Source organism: Lissotriton helveticus, chromosome 5_1, assembly GCF_964261635.1.
Source record: "Lissotriton helveticus chromosome 5_1, aLisHel1.1, whole genome shotgun sequence".
NCBI lineage: Eukaryota > Metazoa > Chordata > Amphibia > Caudata > Salamandridae > Lissotriton > Lissotriton helveticus.
The window spans coordinates 2028644777-2028664578 of record NC_136065.1 but is presented as its reverse complement, the minus strand read 5'-3'; the positions used below and the strand labels follow the sequence as shown (position 1 = coordinate 2028664578).

General features: G+C 46.4%; 1 protein-coding gene across 3 annotated transcripts in view; it reads right to left on the bottom strand.

The window, feature by feature from the left end:
* LOC144756205 (E3 ubiquitin-protein ligase TRIM39-like) overlaps nucleotides 1-19802 on the bottom strand; it is a 216783-nt gene that overhangs the window by 68603 nt on the left and 128378 nt on the right. For 2 of the 3 annotated variants that reach the window (XM_078645814.1, XM_078645815.1), the window contains exon 6: nucleotides 2100-2120. In XM_078645814.1, coding sequence (XP_078501940.1) covers nucleotides 2100-2120 — 21 coding nt within the window. Of the gene's footprint in view, nucleotides 1-1977; nucleotides 2005-2099; nucleotides 2121-19802 lie in introns of all 3 variants that reach the window. The other variant, XM_078645817.1, reaches the window with a different exon arrangement.

Here is a 19802-nt window from a genome sequence, read left to right as displayed (position 1 = left end):
GACTGCTGAAGGTGTCGATTTTCGGAACTAGTCGAAGTAGCCATGCCGTATTTGGACTGCATTGGCTAAGTCTAAATATGGTTATGATTTCAAGGCCTATATAAGGATAGGTTGATTTATACCTATATATGGGCATGAATCGGGAAAATTACACTAGGGTCCTAAATGCATATACAACAAAAGACCCAGGATCTCAGTGAATTGAGGTGGACCAAAAAAACTCACCTCAGTACGTAGAAACCCTAACCGACCAGCATCAGTGTCACATTAGGGCTATATCCTATAGCAAAGGAACCAATGATTAGACAACCCAGAACATGCGACTTAGGTTATACTCAGGAATGGTGGGAATCAAGAACACTCTTTCGTTTGTTATTCTCATACCAGTCCACAACAGGACTGGACGGGACTGGGAAATTTTATAGCGCCCAGTATATCACCCTCCCTAGCTAGGAACTATGTTTTATAAAATATACAAGGTCGCTTAGGCTTGAATAGGGGGCCCCATACCTCCAAGCTCAGCAGGAATGAATCACATCAGGATCTGCAAAAGCTCTTTCTCTCTGGGAATCGGATTTCTTCAAAGTGTCTGAAATCATGCCTAAAGTGCAATATTAAAGGCGCCAGAATCACAGTTGGCTGCAGCTGCATGTATGTAATGTCTAAAACGTGAGCCAATCAGCCCGAATAACAGCTACCTTGTTATGATAACCTTGGAGGCTTTAGCACTCACTGTGCAGACTAGGGTCGCGATGTAAGTCTAGGGCTGCCGAAAACAAGCCTTTCTCATGTGAAGTAAATCACGGAGCCTAACTTATAACAACAGCTATATGTAGTGTCGTGTGCAAAAGCAGCAAAAGGTAAAATGGCGTTCAAACTTCTAAAAGCATATGCTAACATAGCAATGTGTGCAAACGAGGCTCAGCCCTCACTACACTCCGGAGGAAGGCTTACCCAACGGCAGAGTCATTGGCACTTTTGACTCCCAACTATAAATGAGGAAGAATTATATAGCTTTTAGATATTTTTCTGGTTTTCTTACCTTTAAATAAAACGTTGGAACCTTTTCCGAAACCTTCTCTCACGATGCGTCTTGAACCCATCACTACCACATCAGTATCTGCCATGGACTTGTGGCCTCTGCAGACACAACTGCCTACGTGAAGGCTATCTAAGCTTGGTCAAGACATGGAGTGTGAAGGACATGGCGTGCTGTTACCACATTGTGGAGGATTACTCTCACCAAGAGTCTCAAAGCTCTTCCTCAATGTTGGCTGTGGTTGTTTATTTATTTTTTTACATCTTTTTATGACTGTGGTCATTATTAAAACGATATTCATTTATTAGATGCATTTTCGTTACACTATTGTCTGAAGCTCAGAATAAAAATTATCCCAGCTCTGGAGGCTACTGACTGATCTGCCAGTCCTATAATCCCAAACCATGTTCCTTTAATTAAGTAATCCATATAACCGCTCTGTCGGATTATATGAGGTCCTGTAAGAAATCTCTACTCTGTTTCCTTTTCTTATCCCAATCTGCTATTGTTTTAATCTAACATCGGATTTAGCCCAGATTTAATGACAAAGTTATCCATTTACCACAACAGGTTTCAATTATTTTCCATTATTATAATTTTGTGAATTCCCTGATATGTAACATTAAAAGTTAGTTTTCAAAAACAAAAACAGCTGCATCGCCTTTGGTAGCTCATCGACAAAGAGATCCAAATTTCAAAAACGATTGAAGAGAAAACACCAAACGTTAGGCCAGATAAGTAAACAATTCTGCCAGCAAGCACATCACTTTATTAATCCCAAACTGAATAAATCTTGGAAAAAACAAAAGAGTCCTAAAGCACACGGTCATAAGTGCTCAATAAGCACAACTCCTTTGAACCCCCAAGTGGAACTTCTGCAGTCCTGTACCCTGAGGCTTCGCAAGTGCTACATCTACAAGTATACTGATGTTACTCACATTCACCAGGTTTGATGTATCTGCTCTCTAAAATTAAGAAAAGAATAGGAGGGTATGTGAAATTAGAAAACAAAGTGTAAATATCATATATTGAAAAATGTCATGTCCTTTATTAAACTTACCCAGTTCTGCAGGAAACATTTCTGCATAAAAAGACACAAAATTCTAGATTAGATCCCACATTATTATATAGCTTTTTAATATGTCATATCTTTTGAGGTAAGGTTTATTATAATTTAAGTGGTTAGATGCTCATTCTGTACATTTGCCCAGAAGGGATGCAACTGAACAAGTTAAACACCATGGGTAATGCTCTTTCTTGTGGAAACTCTATCCAACCACAGATTCTTAACCTTTATAATATTGCCCAGGCCCAAGACTGGATCCGGAAGCATATTTCTTCACAGTTTTCTAAAAGTGCTATACATTACTCTAAATTTGCTCTTCTGATGGATACTTCTATTCACAGATGTCTCACCTTTGGAATTGATACCAAAGCAGTGCCTCCCGAAAGCAGAGAGTCTGTGGCGTGGACTTAAATTAAAAAGTCATGCATGACCGGACTTGCAAAAAGCCCATCCTGACCGTCCTGGTTGTCAAGTCAGTATTGCTTTGTGAACCTGTGCATCAATGCCCACGTCACAACCTTGCTGATGTCAAGGACAAAAGCCACTGCAGCGGGAGCAATCTTAGCCCTGGTGGAATGGGCCTTAATTTCTGGCAGAGTCTGTTTTTTAGCCAGTGTGTAGCAGATCTTAATGCAAAGAGCAATTCACCCTGATAGAGGACTTTTTCCCTTGTTTGGCCCACTGAAATCAACAATAAGCTGTGTGTCCATCCACTAGTCCTTGGTACCAAAAAGTTTAAAAGCTCTTTTAGGGTCCAACTGATGGAGAGTGATGGATTGCCCTATGTGAAAAGAAGTTATGACTTTTGACAAGAAGGCCACCAAGTCCTGAGCACCAGTTTGTGTGCAGAAAGGCTGTTGTAGGGCAGTTGCATCAACGGTGGCTGCAGCTCACTCAGAAAATGAGCTTAAGTGATTGCAATGAGGAATACCGTTTTTGGAGTCAGAATATGATTGCAATGAGGTAAACAGTTTGTGGAGTCAGATTATGAAACCAGCACTTTGCATCAGGTAGAAGAGGGTGCACATGAGAACCATCAAGACCAAGTTAGGTTCCCACTATTGGATTGCAAAATGTTTGGGAGGGAACAAGTGTGTCAGAACTTTAATAAACCTAATCACAACAGGAGGTGTAAACAGGGACAGTTGGTCCAGAAAACACAAAAAGCCAAAAGGACTGTCAAATAAACTTTAATAGTGACCACTCCCTAGCTGGGTAAAAGGCAAAACAAACAATACAACATCCAATAGTTTGGCCTGTGGGCTCCACCCCAGGACACAAATGTGTCCCATCACCTGGTATGGAAGGATGTCTGACAGCCAGGATGACCTCCACAACTTCGAGAAACAGATGCATGCAGGTGTAGATTGCTCAGATTCGAGAGACAGAGCCTGCCCTGCTCCTGCGACACAAGATCATGTCTAAGTGGTAGCCCGAAGAGAGGGCAGATGCCCATTCCCTGATGTTCAGGGTATCACCCTCTCCTGGCCCAACCCAAAGCCACAAAGATGACTTGGGCCTGACATTTTCTGATCTGACCAACAGCAACCAATCCCTGTGCAATAATCTAGTCTCCTTCTTTCAGGTGAAGATAAAAGATATTTGCAATACCTTCATGGCAAATTTTTAGCAGACCACTCCACCTCAAAGGGAGCTCTCGCTGGAGGCTGAACCGGAAGCATCATCCCAGAGTCATAGGAGAATAGCCATCCTGCAAAGTAATCTAGAAATTCTTTCATCCTTTTCAGCACTGACGGCTGATCAGGTGTTGGACTTGCTTCAATCTTCAAAATCGGGCTCCGCTTTGGGCCCCTGACCCCCTAACATAACTCAATTGGCTCCCAAAGTAATAGCTAGCCATCTGGTGAAAATATTTAACAAAATGTTTAACAGAGGTTATTACCCTAAAGCCTGAAAAGTAGCCTCCATGTCGCCCTTACACAAGAAAATAAATATCAGTCCATCGAACCCCAGGCAATTAATGACAAATATCACACAGCCCTTTTCCAGCCAAAATTGTCAAAAAGGTGTTAAGCAAAGAACTGGTCTTGTTTCTTCAATCCAATCATCTCCTGGACCCCTCTTAAATTGGTTTCAGGACTGAACACAGCACCGAATCAGACCTGATCATGGTATCCGAAGAGCGGTGAGCCACCTTACACAAAGGAGGATTTGCAGCTTTGATCATACTTGACCTCTCAGCTGCATTTGACACCGCCAATCACAACTTGCTGATTGACCGTATCCACTCTATTGGCATCAGGAGAGCAGCACTTACTCTTCTAAAATCATTCTTATCAGAGAGACTACAATTTGTCGCTATAAATCGCTTTACAACTAACATCTACTCTTTGCCCTGTGGGGTGCGTCAAACTTTTTAATCTATATGCCATTCATTAAAACCTTCAGTTTCTCAGTGTGTCCTACGTGGACGATATCCAGATAGTGGTTTCAGTGTCTGGGAATCTTGATGTCTAATAACTGGCTAAAATTTTACTCTGGGAAAACCGAAGTACTTCTGCATGGCAATAACATATCCTTTCGGTTCACAGCCTCGTGGCCGCAGGACTTAGGAACACTGCCAACTTCTGTTTCTCAATTGAAAAATCTTGGGATTCTTTTTGATGACAAATTGTCATTTGAGAATTAAATCAATGCTGCGACCTTTTTATTCTTTTTCTTAGAAATCTTGAGGAAGGTTTTCTCTTTTAATCAGCATGATTTGCAGAAGACAGTTGTTAACGCTCTTGGGCTCTCCAAGTTGGATTACTGCAATGCCTCACACACCTACGTGCAGCAAAGACGTTTAAACAAATTGCAAGTCTTGCAGAATGCTGCGGCTCCCATGCTGCCTGCGATCCGTAAACATCAGTCTGCATCGCAGGCCCAAATCCAGCTCCATTGACTTTAAGGCCTTATGTATGGCCTTTAAATATCTGCATGATCCAGGTCCTGTCTATCTAAAACAGAACTTCACACGGTATACCCCGTCTAGAACTCTGCACTTTCTTCTGCTTACAATGTAGTCACTCCCAAATTCAAAAGAGCCCCTTGGGGCGGCAGACGCTTTGTACACTGCACGGCTAAGTTGTGGAATGTTCATCCGCTGTAGCTGAAGAAATGTGCAGGCCTCTTTCCGTTTAGAAAGGCGTTAAAAACATGGCTTTTTAATCATTAGGTTTATTCTCTCAGCCAGGCTTCTGATTTAGTCTCTGTTTTCACTCTTTTTGTCTTTTTATTGCTGGCAGCGCCAAGGCTGGTCCTCATCATCAGTACGACAAAAAGCATATCTGACGTCCTAATCATCAAGATTAACTTTGCAGAGAATGTTCTCAAGACAAGCATAACCATTTCTACCTTTAAGTCATGTCTGGCAGAAATAAACACTGAAATAAAAGAACACATGAATTACTCGATGCAACAGAGGATACAGAAACTCCAAAAGGACATCCGAAGATTTGATAAGAAGATATACCCTTATACCAAAGAAGACCACCAACCGTCCGGCAGCGACCAGTCATCTGATGATGGCTCAATATCGTCTCAGAGGGCACCCCAGTCATCCAACAGTGACTCCAGCAATACAGCCTAGACAGTAACAGCCATCAGGGACTACTACCAACGCCCCCGATGTATGGTTTCCATGCACCACCATTCCCAGGTATCCCGGCTCTCCTGGGCAACAACAACTATTCCAACACTTCTTACAACACCCTGTCCCCCAACCTTTTGGGAGCAGAGGCAGAAGAGGCAACTACAAACAAATACGATGGCAGGAGACTGAGACCTAATGCCAAACCAGGGGCCAGACAGCCACAAAAAACGAATCCTCAGATCATCAGATAGCATACTAAGTGAAGACAAAACCACAGTCCTACAGCGAGGACTTGGTTTTATCCCCACCCCTCGTGAAGACTAGTTTCTTAACAGGTGCGTTCCCAGCTGCCCAGCTAGTAGTGGGCAGCTGCCACATTTAGGTTTGCGGCAAGTGCGCCCCCATGACCGTCGCTGCATTGGCAGAGTGCCCTGACTTATTGGGCAGAGAGCATTTGAGCCCCTTATAGATGGCCAGTTGGCCCAGGGGACTATTAGGTTTGTAGGGCGCAAGGCCCTAGTGTACCTTTTATAGGCGCTAGGAAATTTAATGTTTGTAGTGTGATTTATGCATCTTGATTTATGCTTATAGATGTGCTTTTATGCTTACTAGGTTTTACCTACTGTCTTATGTTTTCTACTGTGGTCTAGGTTTGATTTATTCCCTACTGCAGCTATGTTACTTAGTTTAAGTCTATTTCCTAATGCAAGTAATGTTAGTAGTTGTGGTCTACTAGATTTAGGCTTAGGAGGTTGGTGCAGAATAGAGTTCTCGCCTTATGTGCTACAGTGCCTGTTCTTTGATGTAATTATGTACGCGAAGAGCTTGTATGCTTGATGGGGCTGCAGAACGGGAGGGCTCCCTGATTATTGCAGAATGACTCTGGAGACGCCACGCCAGACCTGCCACTCACCCCCTCTGAAAACATGCGGACACAGGCCCTGTCCTCCTGCCGCTTCACGGCATAGATTACACCCCCTATGCTTTTGCTTTGGGAATTTTGGGAACCAACTGAACTTAACACCAAAGTCTCGACCCCCCTGCCTGACCTCAAGTTGGCAGCCTCAGTCGGTCTGGCTATTTGACAAATAATGTACCCCTTCCCCAAGCGCCTTGAGACCCTCTGGGTGAGCAGTGCGCTATACAAATACCCGAACTTGAACTTGGTCTCTCCCTGATGCTCTTACGCTCCCGGACAATAGAATTGGTCAGCGTACTGAGCTTAACCACATCCCTCACCTGACCATGATCCTGCTCTCCCTCCTGGACATGTACTCTGAACCTTCCCTCGACTGTAGAGACCCTGCTATTTGTCCGATGTCCAGTGGAACTACCTGTTAGCTGAAGAGGAGATGGGTTGTGGATTCGCCCTCGTCCGTCACCTACCCAGCCGGTTTTGGGCAGACTTTCCTTCGTCTCTCTGTCGTTTCCCCCTCCTACCCTTTCACCTCACCCCCTTCCCCCTCTACGTTCCCTTCTTCTCGCCCTCTTCCCCTTTAATTGTTTTTCTGTTGAGACCTAGCCATTTGACCGATGCCCAGTGGACCTACCGGATAGCTGAAGAGGAGATGGACTGAGGATTCCCCCTCGGCCTTCACCTACCCAGCCGGACCTTGGACAAACTTTTCCTTTGTCTCTCCGCTGTATCTATACACTACCCCTTTTGCCCTCACCCCCTTTTCATTCCTCACCCCATTTTCCTTTTCTTCTATGCTCCTAAAAAGTTTTTTCTGGTATCTTTTGTAACTATTTTCCCCTCATCTCTACGTCCTGTCTTCCTCCTACCCCTCTACCCTATCCCCTTACACTTCCTGCTCCATTCACCTTGTTCCCCTATGTTCTTTAAATGCTTTTGTTGATACTTATGTAACTTTTAACTGATGTAATTTTCAACATTATTGTCCCTCATGTAAAGTGCTCTGATTCCATCGGGTCTAGCCAGCGCTATATAATAACTCATTAATTATGAGCCCCAACAGCGCTAGGATGCCTGGCTGCACCTTGGGGGTGCCCAGGAGTGGGCGCCTCACAGGGAAAAAGCCAGGAAGGGTTCCACAGCGGTATGCGTAGAAGCGCCGGAGAGACCCTATGTGGGGTGATTCGGGCGCTATACAAGTACTACAACATTTATATTTAATTAAATTTGTTCCCATTTAGTACTTTTTCTCTCTTTGTCTACCTCCTGAATCTCTCACCTTGCCTGCTAGTCTGCTTAGCAGGCAAGGTGCCCTTTGACTAAGCACTCCTTCTCCCCTTGTTGGGGAAAGATTCAATATTTATACTCTGGAGTCTCAGCCTACCTGCTGAGAGAGTCCACTGCGCCAAGGGAGCCACTTACAGCTGAGGAATGGTATGGCACCCCTTGCCAAAGCACTCCCTCTCCCCTTTTTGGGGAAGGATCCAGTATGTAGGCCTATTGAGTCTGTTTCCCGCTTTCATTACCTATCTACTTCCCCAGCTCCTTCCCCCCTCCCCTGAATCTTTCCCCTTGCTTGCTTTTCCCCTTTCGTATTTGTGCTTATTGTTTATCTTGACCTTACAAGGAACTATGTTGCCATGCTCTAATAACTGTGTAACCTTTGTAATGATGTAACCTGTAACTACGATCTGATGCTCATGTAAAGTGCTCTGATACCTCTGGGTCTAGCCAGCGCTATATAAAACCTTTAAAATAAAATAAATAAATAAAATCCACAAACCGGCTGATAAAGGAGGCTCCACTGTGATTCTGAAGACAGATGACTAGGATCTAGAGTGCCAAAGACAACTGGCAAACACTGGATATTACAAAGGATTGGATACTGACCCTACTAGCAGTCTTCTCAAATGTATCAAAATAATGGTTAACTCGGTGGAGAACCAGGGTTGGATCTCAAAAAGAGAAGCAGCCTTCTTGGTGAACGATTCACCCACCACACCCTACTTATAAGTATTAACTAAAATACATAAGGAGACACGCCCACTTCCCAGCAGACCCATTGTCTCTGGGATCGGGTCAGTCTTGGAACCTTTGAACCAGTTCTGTGATTACTCACTTCAACCACAAGTCCAACCAACACCGTCATTTCTGAAGGATACCAAGGATGTACTTAACCTAATCATCAGCATGGAGAATCCAGAGGAGATGTCCTTCCTAATGCCACTCAATATGGAGGCTTTATACACAAACATCCCTCAAGATGCCACAATAGAGGTGATCAACACATTTCTAGTGACAGCCACCTTATCGACCACCACTGCGGTGGATTTCATAATCGAATGTGCTTCCCTAGCTCTGAAAAAAAACTTCTTTATGTATAAAACCCAAATATACCATCAAATAGAAGAAGTCTCGATGGGAAGTACCTTAGCCCCCTCAGCCTGACCTGCCTCTATATGGCCGACTTCGAGTCAAGGCACATTTTCTCTTCTCCAACCCATTCCAGGCAAACATTAGCTCATGGAAGCGGTATACAAACAACATCCCCGTCTTCTGGAAAGGAGACAAGACTATCTCGGAGGCCTTTGGAAACTGGTGCAACTCCCTTAACCATTTTCTACGTTTTGCAAGATCGATCACAGATGAAGTGATCCCATTTCTGTACCTTTGAATCTGTCTCACTCAAGGTCAGATACACATCAGAACCTACAGGAAAAACACAGACTGTAACAGCCTTTTGTCTTTTGAGAGTCACCACTCTAAAGCTCTCTGTGAGAACCTCCCATATGGTCAATACCTTTGTGTCTGGAGGAATTGCAGCAGCTAGAGGTGACTACGACAAACAGGTGAAAGACCTCAGCAAGAATTTACTTGAAAGAAACTAACCTCCAAGAGTAATCGGAATGATGAAAAGAGAGCCCACAACAACAACAGAGAGACCCTACTAGACAACACAACATGACCTAAGCATGATGCCATGAAATGTGTCACCACATTTACGCCCTTATCCAATAAGGTGAAAAGCATAATAATAAAACATTGGAAAATTCTCAATACAGGCAACTTGGATCTTGAACACCCTGGTTTCGCTTTCAAGAGAAGTTTGACTTTAAAGGACCAACTGGTGAACACAAAACCACAGACAAGAGAGTCCAGATCTCAAGCCACACTCTGGAATTTACAACACGTGAGTTGGCACTATCCTTGTGGGAACTGCACCACATGCACCTCAACCAAACACTCTAAGACGGTACAGTTGGGATTGTTGTCCTGGACATAGAAACCACACAAATTGCAATACCAAACATTTGATCTATCTTATACATGCCCTTGCCATATGCTTTATATAGGGATTGCGACTAGGCCAAAAAAAAATATGAATAGGGGAAAACAAGAGTACTATAAGATGTGGACGCAATGCCACTAAGATGTGTAACCACTTCAATAACCTGAAACACTCCACTGACTAATTGAAATGGACGATCCTAGAATCAAACCCATAGTGGAACCCCACCACATTATTCAGACGAGAACAAAGCTGGGTGTTCCGCCTCCACACCAATCATGAATGTCTCAATTATGATATTCCTTGGATCTAAATGTAGGCTCCCCGCCGCTGGCCACCCACGACATACAGCAGTAAGACTATAAGGTGATATGAACAGATACTTTGGCCGCCCCATGACACTTCATATATCCGTCCATGACATACCTCTGGATGCTACAATAAGACTAGGGTTGTTCAAACATCACCACCTTACACAGAGGGATACAGTTTCCACCCATCTATACCACCAACAATTGTAGATGGTCTTGGGAATTAGACGATAACAGCCATTAGAATATATCCACCCTTTCACTCCCATCACTAACCCTCAGGAAACTGTGTGGCAACATATCACAGCCACCAATGACATATAATCCTGCTTTACTTATTTCAAGATTCTCATAGTCTCCACTCTAACTATAATATAGAGTCTCTTCATTATGACAAGAGAGCAACCCCAACATGGCCCCTAATGATTATTACCAACTGCATGCAACTGGCCATCCCCAACATGTCTTTTTGACATGCTGGTTCCAAGACATACATTTTCTATGTTCAACACCATTATTGAGAGCCATTCCAATTATGGCCACTTTGCATATGAACATACACAGAAATCAACTACATGCGACAAGGCAACCAAGAACATATCATTCTGAAATAATTGTGTCGTATTAGACACATTCTCTATTCACAACCTTAAGAAAGAACCACTTCAATTTGGCCACCAATCAATCAATCAGACCATTTATGGTGCACGCTACTCACCTGCGAGGGTCTCAAGGCGCTGGAAGGGGGGGGGTGTGCTACTGCTGCTCGAAGAGCCAAGTCTTAAGGTGTTTCCTGAAGGCGAGATGGTCCTGAGTAGTTCTTAGGTGTGCGGGCAGGGATTTCCATGCTTTGGCCGCCAGGTAGGAGAACGATCTTCCACCAGCAGTGGTTCTGCGGATCCGTGGGACGGTGGCGAGGGCGAGGTTGGCGGATCTGGCAGGTGGGCGTGTAGAACGAGAGGCGATTGTGGAGGTATTCGGGGCCCATGTCGTGGAGTGATTTGTGTGCGTGGGTGAGGAGCCTGAAAGTGATCCTCTTGTTGATGGGGAGCCAGTGCAGGTGTTTCAGGTGGGCGGATATGTGGCTGTGGCGAGGAATGTCGAGGATGAGGCGGGTGGAGGTGTTCTGTATGCGTTGTAGTCGTTTCTGAAGCTTGGCGGTAGTTCCTGCGTATAGGGTGTTTCCGTAGTCCAGTCGGCTTGTGTCGAGGGCATGTGTAACTGTCTTTCTGGTTTCGGTGGGAATCCACCGGAAGATCTTACGGAGCATGCGTAGGGTGTTGAAGCATGATGACGAGACGGCGTTGACTTGCTTGGTCATCGTGAGGAGGGAGTCCAGGATGAACCCCAGGTTGCGTGCGTGATGGTGCCCAGAGCCGTGGGCCACCAGGAGTCGTCCCAGGCGGAGGTGGATTGTCCGAGGATGAGGACCTCCGTCTTGTCTGAGTTCAGCTTTAGGCGGCTGAGCTTCATCCATACAGCGACATCTTTCAATCCTTCCTGTAGGTTGGTTTTGACGGTGGCAGGGTTTTTGAATATATTGACCTCCTGAGGCGGAAGCCGGGAGAGTCGCTCCTCGTTTTTTAAAAAATTGTGTAACTACTGTGATTTTAAAACCGCTTTTACTTATTTGAGTGTAATTTTGTGATCTGCTACAAAACCTACCTCTCTCCTCTGGGCACCCCCGCGCAGCTGCAGGAACGCTTCCGCGGGACACTTCCTGGTATTGACGCCCCCCCTGGGACACTCAGGCCACGCCCACCACCTGTCAGGCCACGCCCCTTTTTACGAGCGGATAAAAGCGGACCAAAAAAAGCGCGAGTCTGAATACATTGTCCTCCTGAGGCGGAAGCCAGGAGAGTCGCTCCTCATTTTTTTTAAATTGTGTAACTACTGTGATTTTAAAACAGCTTTTACTTATTTGAGTGTAATTTTGTGATCTGCTACAAAACCTACCTCTCTCCCCTGGGCACCCCCGCGCAGCTGGAGGAACGCTGCTGCGGGACACTTCCTGGTATTGACGCCCCCCCTGGGACACTCAGGCCACGCCCCCTACCCCACCTCCTATTTAGTATGTGCTTCCACCGGAAGCGCAGCGGACGGGCGCAGCGGGCAAGCCCGTAAGCCCGTCTGCGCCCGTCCGCGACCAGACTGCGGCCGGGGCCAGGCATGCTGCCGGTAAAGGGATGCGCAGTGTGGTCAGGAGAGGACCTATGGGCTTTTAATTCCACATCTGAGTGCTGCACTCACGAGATAGACCCTCAGACCTTTGCGCCCCCTCATACCTGTGGGACCTGTGGGGTATCTCTCGGTCCTAGAGACACGGTGAGGCTCCCCAAACCATCAATTCACAAAGGCCTCAGAGCAGGCCCGCTGAACTGCAGATCCCTAGTCAAACATACAGACGATGTCTGGCTTTTACTAGAAGAGCAGGAGTGGGACGTTCTGTTTTTAACAGAAACTTGGATCAAGGAGGATAATATGACCGCCATCGCGCTAGCTGTCCCTCTGGGATTTAAAATATGTCTCGCTAATCGCTCAGGCACTAAAAGAGGTGGAGGTGTAGCTATCATCTTTAAAGAACAGCTAATGTTAACCTCTTCGGCCCCTACCATGATTCAGGGAATTGAGGGCCTTCACTTCTGTTTTCAGGTGAGCCCTCAGCTATCTTTAGCAGGATTAGTGATCTATCGCCCTCCAGGCGGTGAGGATCCCAATTTAGTTGCTCTGCTAGATACGATTGTTCAGAGCTCCTTCCTCCACCCTCAATTCATCGTGGTCGGAGATTTTAACATTCATATGGACAAAACGGACTGTGCTGTTGCTGAACTGCTCAGATCCACACTAAATACGGCCAAGCTGAGGCTGATTAATGACGGACCCACGCATAGAGCAGGCCACACGCTCGATCTCATCTTTTCTAATATTAAGGATGTGCAGCCAGAGGCACCACTACCACTAACATGGTCAGACCACTCATTGATTCCATTTAATCTGAATTTGGCATGCGATAGTCCGGCTTCAAGTAAATGCTCTTTCTTGAAGAGAAAATGGAATAAACTTGTCCCCGATATTATGGGCCCTGTCCTGGTGCAGAACACTCCATCTCTCACCGCCAACGCGAACATAGACGCACAGCTTCTCAATGACTGGGTCGGGAATATGGTTTCTTCCATTGCACCGGCCTCACGAGCTCTATCGAAGAGGGACTCCCCCTCCGCCCCCTGATTCTCTCAGGACCTTAGAAAGGAGAAAGCAGCCTGTAAAAAGCTGGAGAGACTATGGAGAGTAAACTGCGGGCTGGCAGAAAAAGCCAAATATAAGGAAGCATCCAAAAAACTAAAAAAAGCTATTAGGAAAACAAAAAAACAATTTTATGCGGAATCTATCCAACAGCCTGAGCAGTCAAGCAAACAGATCTTTAAGGTGGTACAGTCCTTTTTTAAACCCAAATGCATCGAGAGGGAGGTTCCCCCGTCACCTACTATATGCGAAAACATCTCTGACTTCTTCGACCTAAAAATTTAAAAAGTTTACGAATCCTTTAGGCCAGAAACAAAAACAGTGAAATCGGACCTAGCGACTAAAGATGTGATGGGTGAAACCCTTACTCAATTCGAGATTATACCTCTGAGTGAGGTGAAACAAGAACTTACCCGATGCAAATCCGGCTCCCCGGACGACCCATGCCCAGCCAAACTATGGGGCACCATAGCTGATTTTGTGGCCCCCACAGTACAACAAACCTGGAACTCCTCCACCGCTTCGGGGATATTCCCGAACGTTTGGAAACATGCAACCCTCCTCCCGCTTACAAAAAAACCTAATGGGGATCCAGAAGACCTCAGCAATCTTCGCCCGATCTCGTTGTTAGCTGCCCCGGGAAAAATGTTCGAGACATTAATACAGCGCCAGCTGAGTAAATTCATCGAAGCAAACAAGATTCTTCATGAGACGCAATCAGGCTTTCGTCCCGGCTTTAGTACGGAGACAGCACTAATTGAGGTGGCAGAGTCAGTAAGGTGGTCGATGGATGCAGGAAAGTCAGCGATGCTGGTACTCCTGGATCTGTCGGCCGCCTTCGACACGGTTGACCACGCCAGACTCCTGATGCGACTGGCCGAGATAGGCATCCGTGACAAAGCACTGGGGTGGATACATTCATATCTGTCCCAGAGAGCACAGAAGGTGGCACTAGGGACGGTCTCTTCAGCACCCAAAGTCCTCAGTTGTGGAGTCCCGCAAGGGTCGGCACTCAGCCCCCTCTTGTTCAACATCTATCTTGCTCCTCTCTTTACATTGATTGCCAACTGGGGTGTCAAGGCAATCTCTTATGCCGATGACACCCAGTTGGTATTTCCGTACTCAGAGGTGTCACAGGAGGCCTTCTCGAACTTTAAGGGCTGTCTCCAAGACATAGCCTGTTGGATGAATACGAACAAATTAAAACGCCAATAAGACTGAAGTGATCTTCTTTGGAAAAGGCCCCCCCCCTCCCTCAGAATTGTGGTGGCAAACGGAGATGGGCCAAGCCCCCTCACCCAGCCGCACAGCAAAAAATCTTGGAGTAAGATGGGATGATAGCCTGTCCTTTGCCTCGCACATTCAACAAGTAGCCGGCTGTTGTCTGAGTAAGCTGAGGAACCTCCGTAAGATTCTGAGACTTCTCCCGGAGAGTTGCCGGAAAACTGTAATCCATGCCACAGTTACATCTAGGCTGGACTACGCCAACGGACTCTATCTGGGCCTACCAAGATACCTGACTCAAAAACTTCAGGGGGTCCAAAATGCGGCTGCGAGACTGCTGTTGCGAATCCCTTTTAAGCAGTCAGTCTCTCCGCATTTGCGATCACTGCACTGGTTACCAGTTGCCAGCAAAATCAAATTTAAGGCACTTACGCTGGCCTTCAGATCTCTGTTTGGCACCTGCCCGGAGTACTTGAAAACTCGGCTCCCGAGATACTCCCAAGCCCGCGCGCTTCGTTCCAATGTCCGCGTTCAACTGGCTGTCCCACGAACAAAAAGAGCTCGATTAGGAGGTCGAACTTTTTCGGCAAATGTTGCTGCCCCTAGCAGTTCAGCAGGCCCCCTCTGAACCTTGCTTCAAGAAGTTGATAAAGACTTGGCTCTTCACTCAGCCTCGCTAAAACACCCTCTCTTCTTTCCTCTAGGTCAACTGTGTTCTTCTAGCGCCGGGACACCTCCTAGTGAGGTAGCTGTTCGCGCTTTACAAAATGCTGTATTATTATTATTATTATTTGGTGAGGGAGAGTATCAGCTGGGTGTCGTCGGCATAGGAGATGATGTTGATGTTGTGTTTGCGTGCGATGGCGGCGAGGGGGCTCATGTAGATATTGAAGAGGGTTGGGCTGAGTGAGGATCCTTGGGGTACGCCGCAGATGATCTTGGTGGCTTCTGAGCAGAAGGCAGGGAGGCGGACTCTCTGGGTTCTGTCGGAGAGGAACGAGATGACCCAGTCCAGGGCCTTTCCAGGGATTCCAGTGGTGCGGAGGCGGGTTATTAGGGTGCGATGGCACACGGTATTGAAGGCTGCCAAGAGGTCCAGGAGGATGAGGGCGGTTGTTTCTCCGTTGTCCATCAGGGTCCTGATGTCGTCGGTGACTGCGATGAGGCCGGTTTCCGTACTGTGGTTGGCTCAAAATCCAGACTGGGATGGGTCGAGCGAGTGGTTTGCCTCGAGGAAAGCGGTCAGCTGCTTATTGACGGTCTTCTCGATGACCTTGGCCGGGAAGGGAAGAAGAGAGATGGGGCGAAAGTTCTTCAGGTCATTGGGGTCTGCTGTGGGTTTTTTCAGAAGGGCGTTGATTTAATCCTGAACATTTTTACTTATTTTTAAAATTGTATTGAAATTGAAACTGGACACAAATAGAATTTATTAGTGGCACACTGTTCTAAATACCACATACTCACACGCATTGAGGGATCGGCTTCAAAGGTAGCTCGACCTGTGCCTGCACGCCCGGTCCGACCCTCCATCCAATCACGGGTGCGGAAGGCGGGGCAGAGCCAGGCACATTAAGGGAGGCGAGCGGTTAGCGCTCTAGCTCTCCCTTACTCGAGGGGTATAAAGCAACTCGTCGGCTACAACGCGCAGTGTTGACGCGCAGTGTGGCGCCTATTCCAGCGCCTAAGACGAGCCGAAGACTAGCCCGTCTGCGCCCGTCCGCGACCGAACGGGACCAGGGGCAGAGGGCTATGGCGGATTGCATTTCTCATCAGGATATATTCTCCTGTAGTAGACTTACATATACCAGCCAGACACTATTGGATATTGGTAGGTACACTCCTATACCATGCACTCACAAGGTGGGAAATAACCTAGTGGGGCCTTTTTCTTGCTGGGTATGTCATGAGCAATTCTCTATCTGCGCTGAAACCGGACCAAGTCAGCTAGGGTCTCGGTTACTGGTCCCTATCACACATCCTGCAGAACTGTTTGACACTCCACTTAAGGGCCCACCCCTAAATTGTAAAAGCTTATTGTGTAACATCCGCTCTTTAGTCAGACATGCAACTCAGGTATGGGATCTCATAACATCTGAGAGACCACATCTATGCTTTCTCACTGAGACATGGCTGAAGCCACATACTGTCTCGGCCATAACACTTGGGGTAACGCTAGGGTATAAAATGGTGAGGATGGACCGCCCAATTAAAACAGGAGGGGGGATAGCCATTGTGTTCAGACAGGAGATGGATGTTATTATTACTGAAACAATGTGCACTCCCCAGATGGAGCTCCTGATCTTTACAATTAATCCTAGTTCAAGGGAAACCAGGAAGGGGGCTTTAGTCTATCGCCCCCCAGGCCCGAGTGAGAATTTCTCTATTCAACTTGTTGAAGCTTTGGCACCTCATGTGCAGGAGAACTCGGATTTCATCCTGGTAGGGGATTTTAACGTCCACAGCGAAATTGCCAACTGTGTTGAGGCTCAGACTTTACTAACTGACCTGGGTACACTGGGGCTAAAAAAGATAAATCAGGGGCCCACACACTTGGCAGGCCACACATTGGACTTAGTGTTGTCCAATTCAACTGCCATAAAATGTATGCCGCCCACCCAGGTGGAATGGACAGACCATTCCATCATCAGTTTTTACACCCGCACCAACCATAAACCAAAGGCTACTCAGAGGGTGATGGCAGACATCAGGAGACCCTGGCACAAACTAACACTAGAGGGTTTTAGGGGGAAATACATTGAACCCAGTTGGGAGGAATGTGGGGGCAATGCTACCACTGCACTGCACAAGTTTGATGAAGCGGTGACAGTGGCTATAAACTATGTTGTACCTTTAAGAACATTTAAACCCCGACCCGCTCCCAAACAAGAAGTCTGGTATACGGATGACTTGAGACAATTAAAACTAACTATGAGAAAGTTAGAAAAACTATGGAGGATTACTCACAAGACTGAGGACAAGGAAAACTATAGTATTTCTCTAAAAAGCTATCATAAAGCCATTCGGGCTGCACGAAAACATCATATAGCAGCCCAACTATTGCAAAAGTTTTATATCAAGTACTACAAACCTTCATTAAGCCTGCTGCTTGTGAGACCGCGGAGATAGCATCCCAGGAACTTTGCAATAATATCTCTCAGTTCTTCACTAGAAAGATTGAGGGCATATATGATAAAATATTGGCCTCCAAGAACATTAGTAATAACATGGCCACAGCTGACAACATTGCTCAGTCACCCACTGGAGTACAAACGAACTGCGTTGGTAAGCTTGCAGAATTTCCTCCCATATCAACGGAGGAGGCCATTGCCTTAACTACTCAAATAAAGAGCGGGTGCCCTTCAGATATCATCCCGGCACGCATCATGCCATTATTGGCTAATGATTTGGGTGCCGGAATTCGACACATAGTTAACTTGTCCTTGAGTACAGGGGAAGTTCCCCCTGATTGGAAGCATGCACTTGTGAGACCTCTGAGGAAAAACAACACCATCCCTTTGACTGAATTGACAAACTTGAGACCAATCTCACTTCTCCCTCTATTCGGGAAGCTTACTGAGAAGTTTGTTAATCAGCACCTGTCAAATTATATCGAAAGTGCAGGGGGGGCTAGATCCCTCCCAGTCTGGGTTTAGGCCGAGGCATAGCACCGAGACTGCCTTGATGTCCGTCGCTGACGATCTTCATATGCTACAGGATAGAGGTTTTTCCGTTATCCTGGTGCTTTTAGATCTGTCAGCGGCGTTTGACACTGTGTCATATGACATCATGATCTCCAGATTAATTGACATCGGGCTGGAGGGCAAGGCGTTGGCCTGGCTAAGGAGTTTTCTTACAAAGCGTACCCAGAGTGTCATCTTGGGTCCGTATCGGTCGGAGGAGGTGGAGATCTCAAAGGGGGTGCCACAGGGCTCTTGTTTGAGCCCCACGTTATTTAACATCTACGTGGCACCCCTGGCTAACATCATGAGATCCCACGGCTTCATCCCGGTATCGTACGCGGACGATACTCAACTCCTCTTTCCGTTCAAAACGATGACACCTGAAGTGCGAAACTCCTTTGCCAGGGGGATGAAAGAGGTGGCCCACTGGATGGCATCAAACTTCCTGCAATGCAATGTTTCCAAAACGGAGGTGAAGCTCTTCGGGGAAGCTAAACGCCTGTGGACTCCTGACTGGTGGCCTCAAGATCTCGGCCCAGTCCCTGAGCCCAAACAGGTTGTAAAAGATCTTGGAGTAAAATTGGATCAGGAGCTTGCCTTGAAACAACATGGAAATCAAGTGGTTGGCTCCTGTTTCCATGTTATTGGGCTTCTCCGGAAAGTGTTCCCCCTGCTCCCTGATACCACCAGAAGAACTCTGGTACAGTCGCTCGTGTTGAGTAGATTAGATTATTGCAATGGATTGCTGCTAGCTGCCATCGAGGGGATCATTGCAAGATTACAAGTCGTGCAAAACACCGCTGCACATCTTGTTCTTAATGTCCCTGCTCGTACTCCATCTAAACCTCTGTTAACCAAACTTCACTGGCTTTCAGTGAAACAAAGGGTGAGGTTTAAAATATGCTGTGTCATTCACAAATGTCTCACAGGGAATGGCCCTGGCTACCTGACTAAAAAGTTTAACTTATATGTCCCCTCCAGATCTCTTAGATCAGGAGATCAACAACTGCTATGTGTTCCCAAGTTTAAGAAGACAAGACAAGGGGGTAGAGCTTTGTCAGTGGCTGGCCCGAAGCTGTGGAATGATCTCCCCATGGAAATCAAACTATGCAGAGAACACCTTCCTTTCAGGAAAAAATTAAAAACTTTTCTCTTTCAGTACTAGGTCATCTATCTAGGGATGACCGCCATATGTTTGGGTTTCTTTGCTCTTAGATGATGCCAGAGGCGCGGAGATACTCCTTCGGGAATCGAGTCCTAGCGCGGTATAAGTTTGCAAATAAATAAATAAATACATTTCTGCGTGCTTCCAGCTCCTGGGAAATGTGGCTGATGCGAACAAGCTATGTTCTGGAGATGGGGTGCGATGATGGTGTCAGCTTTGTTGAAGATGTGATGAGGGCAAGGGTCCAAGGGGGAGCCGGAGTGAATGGTGTTCA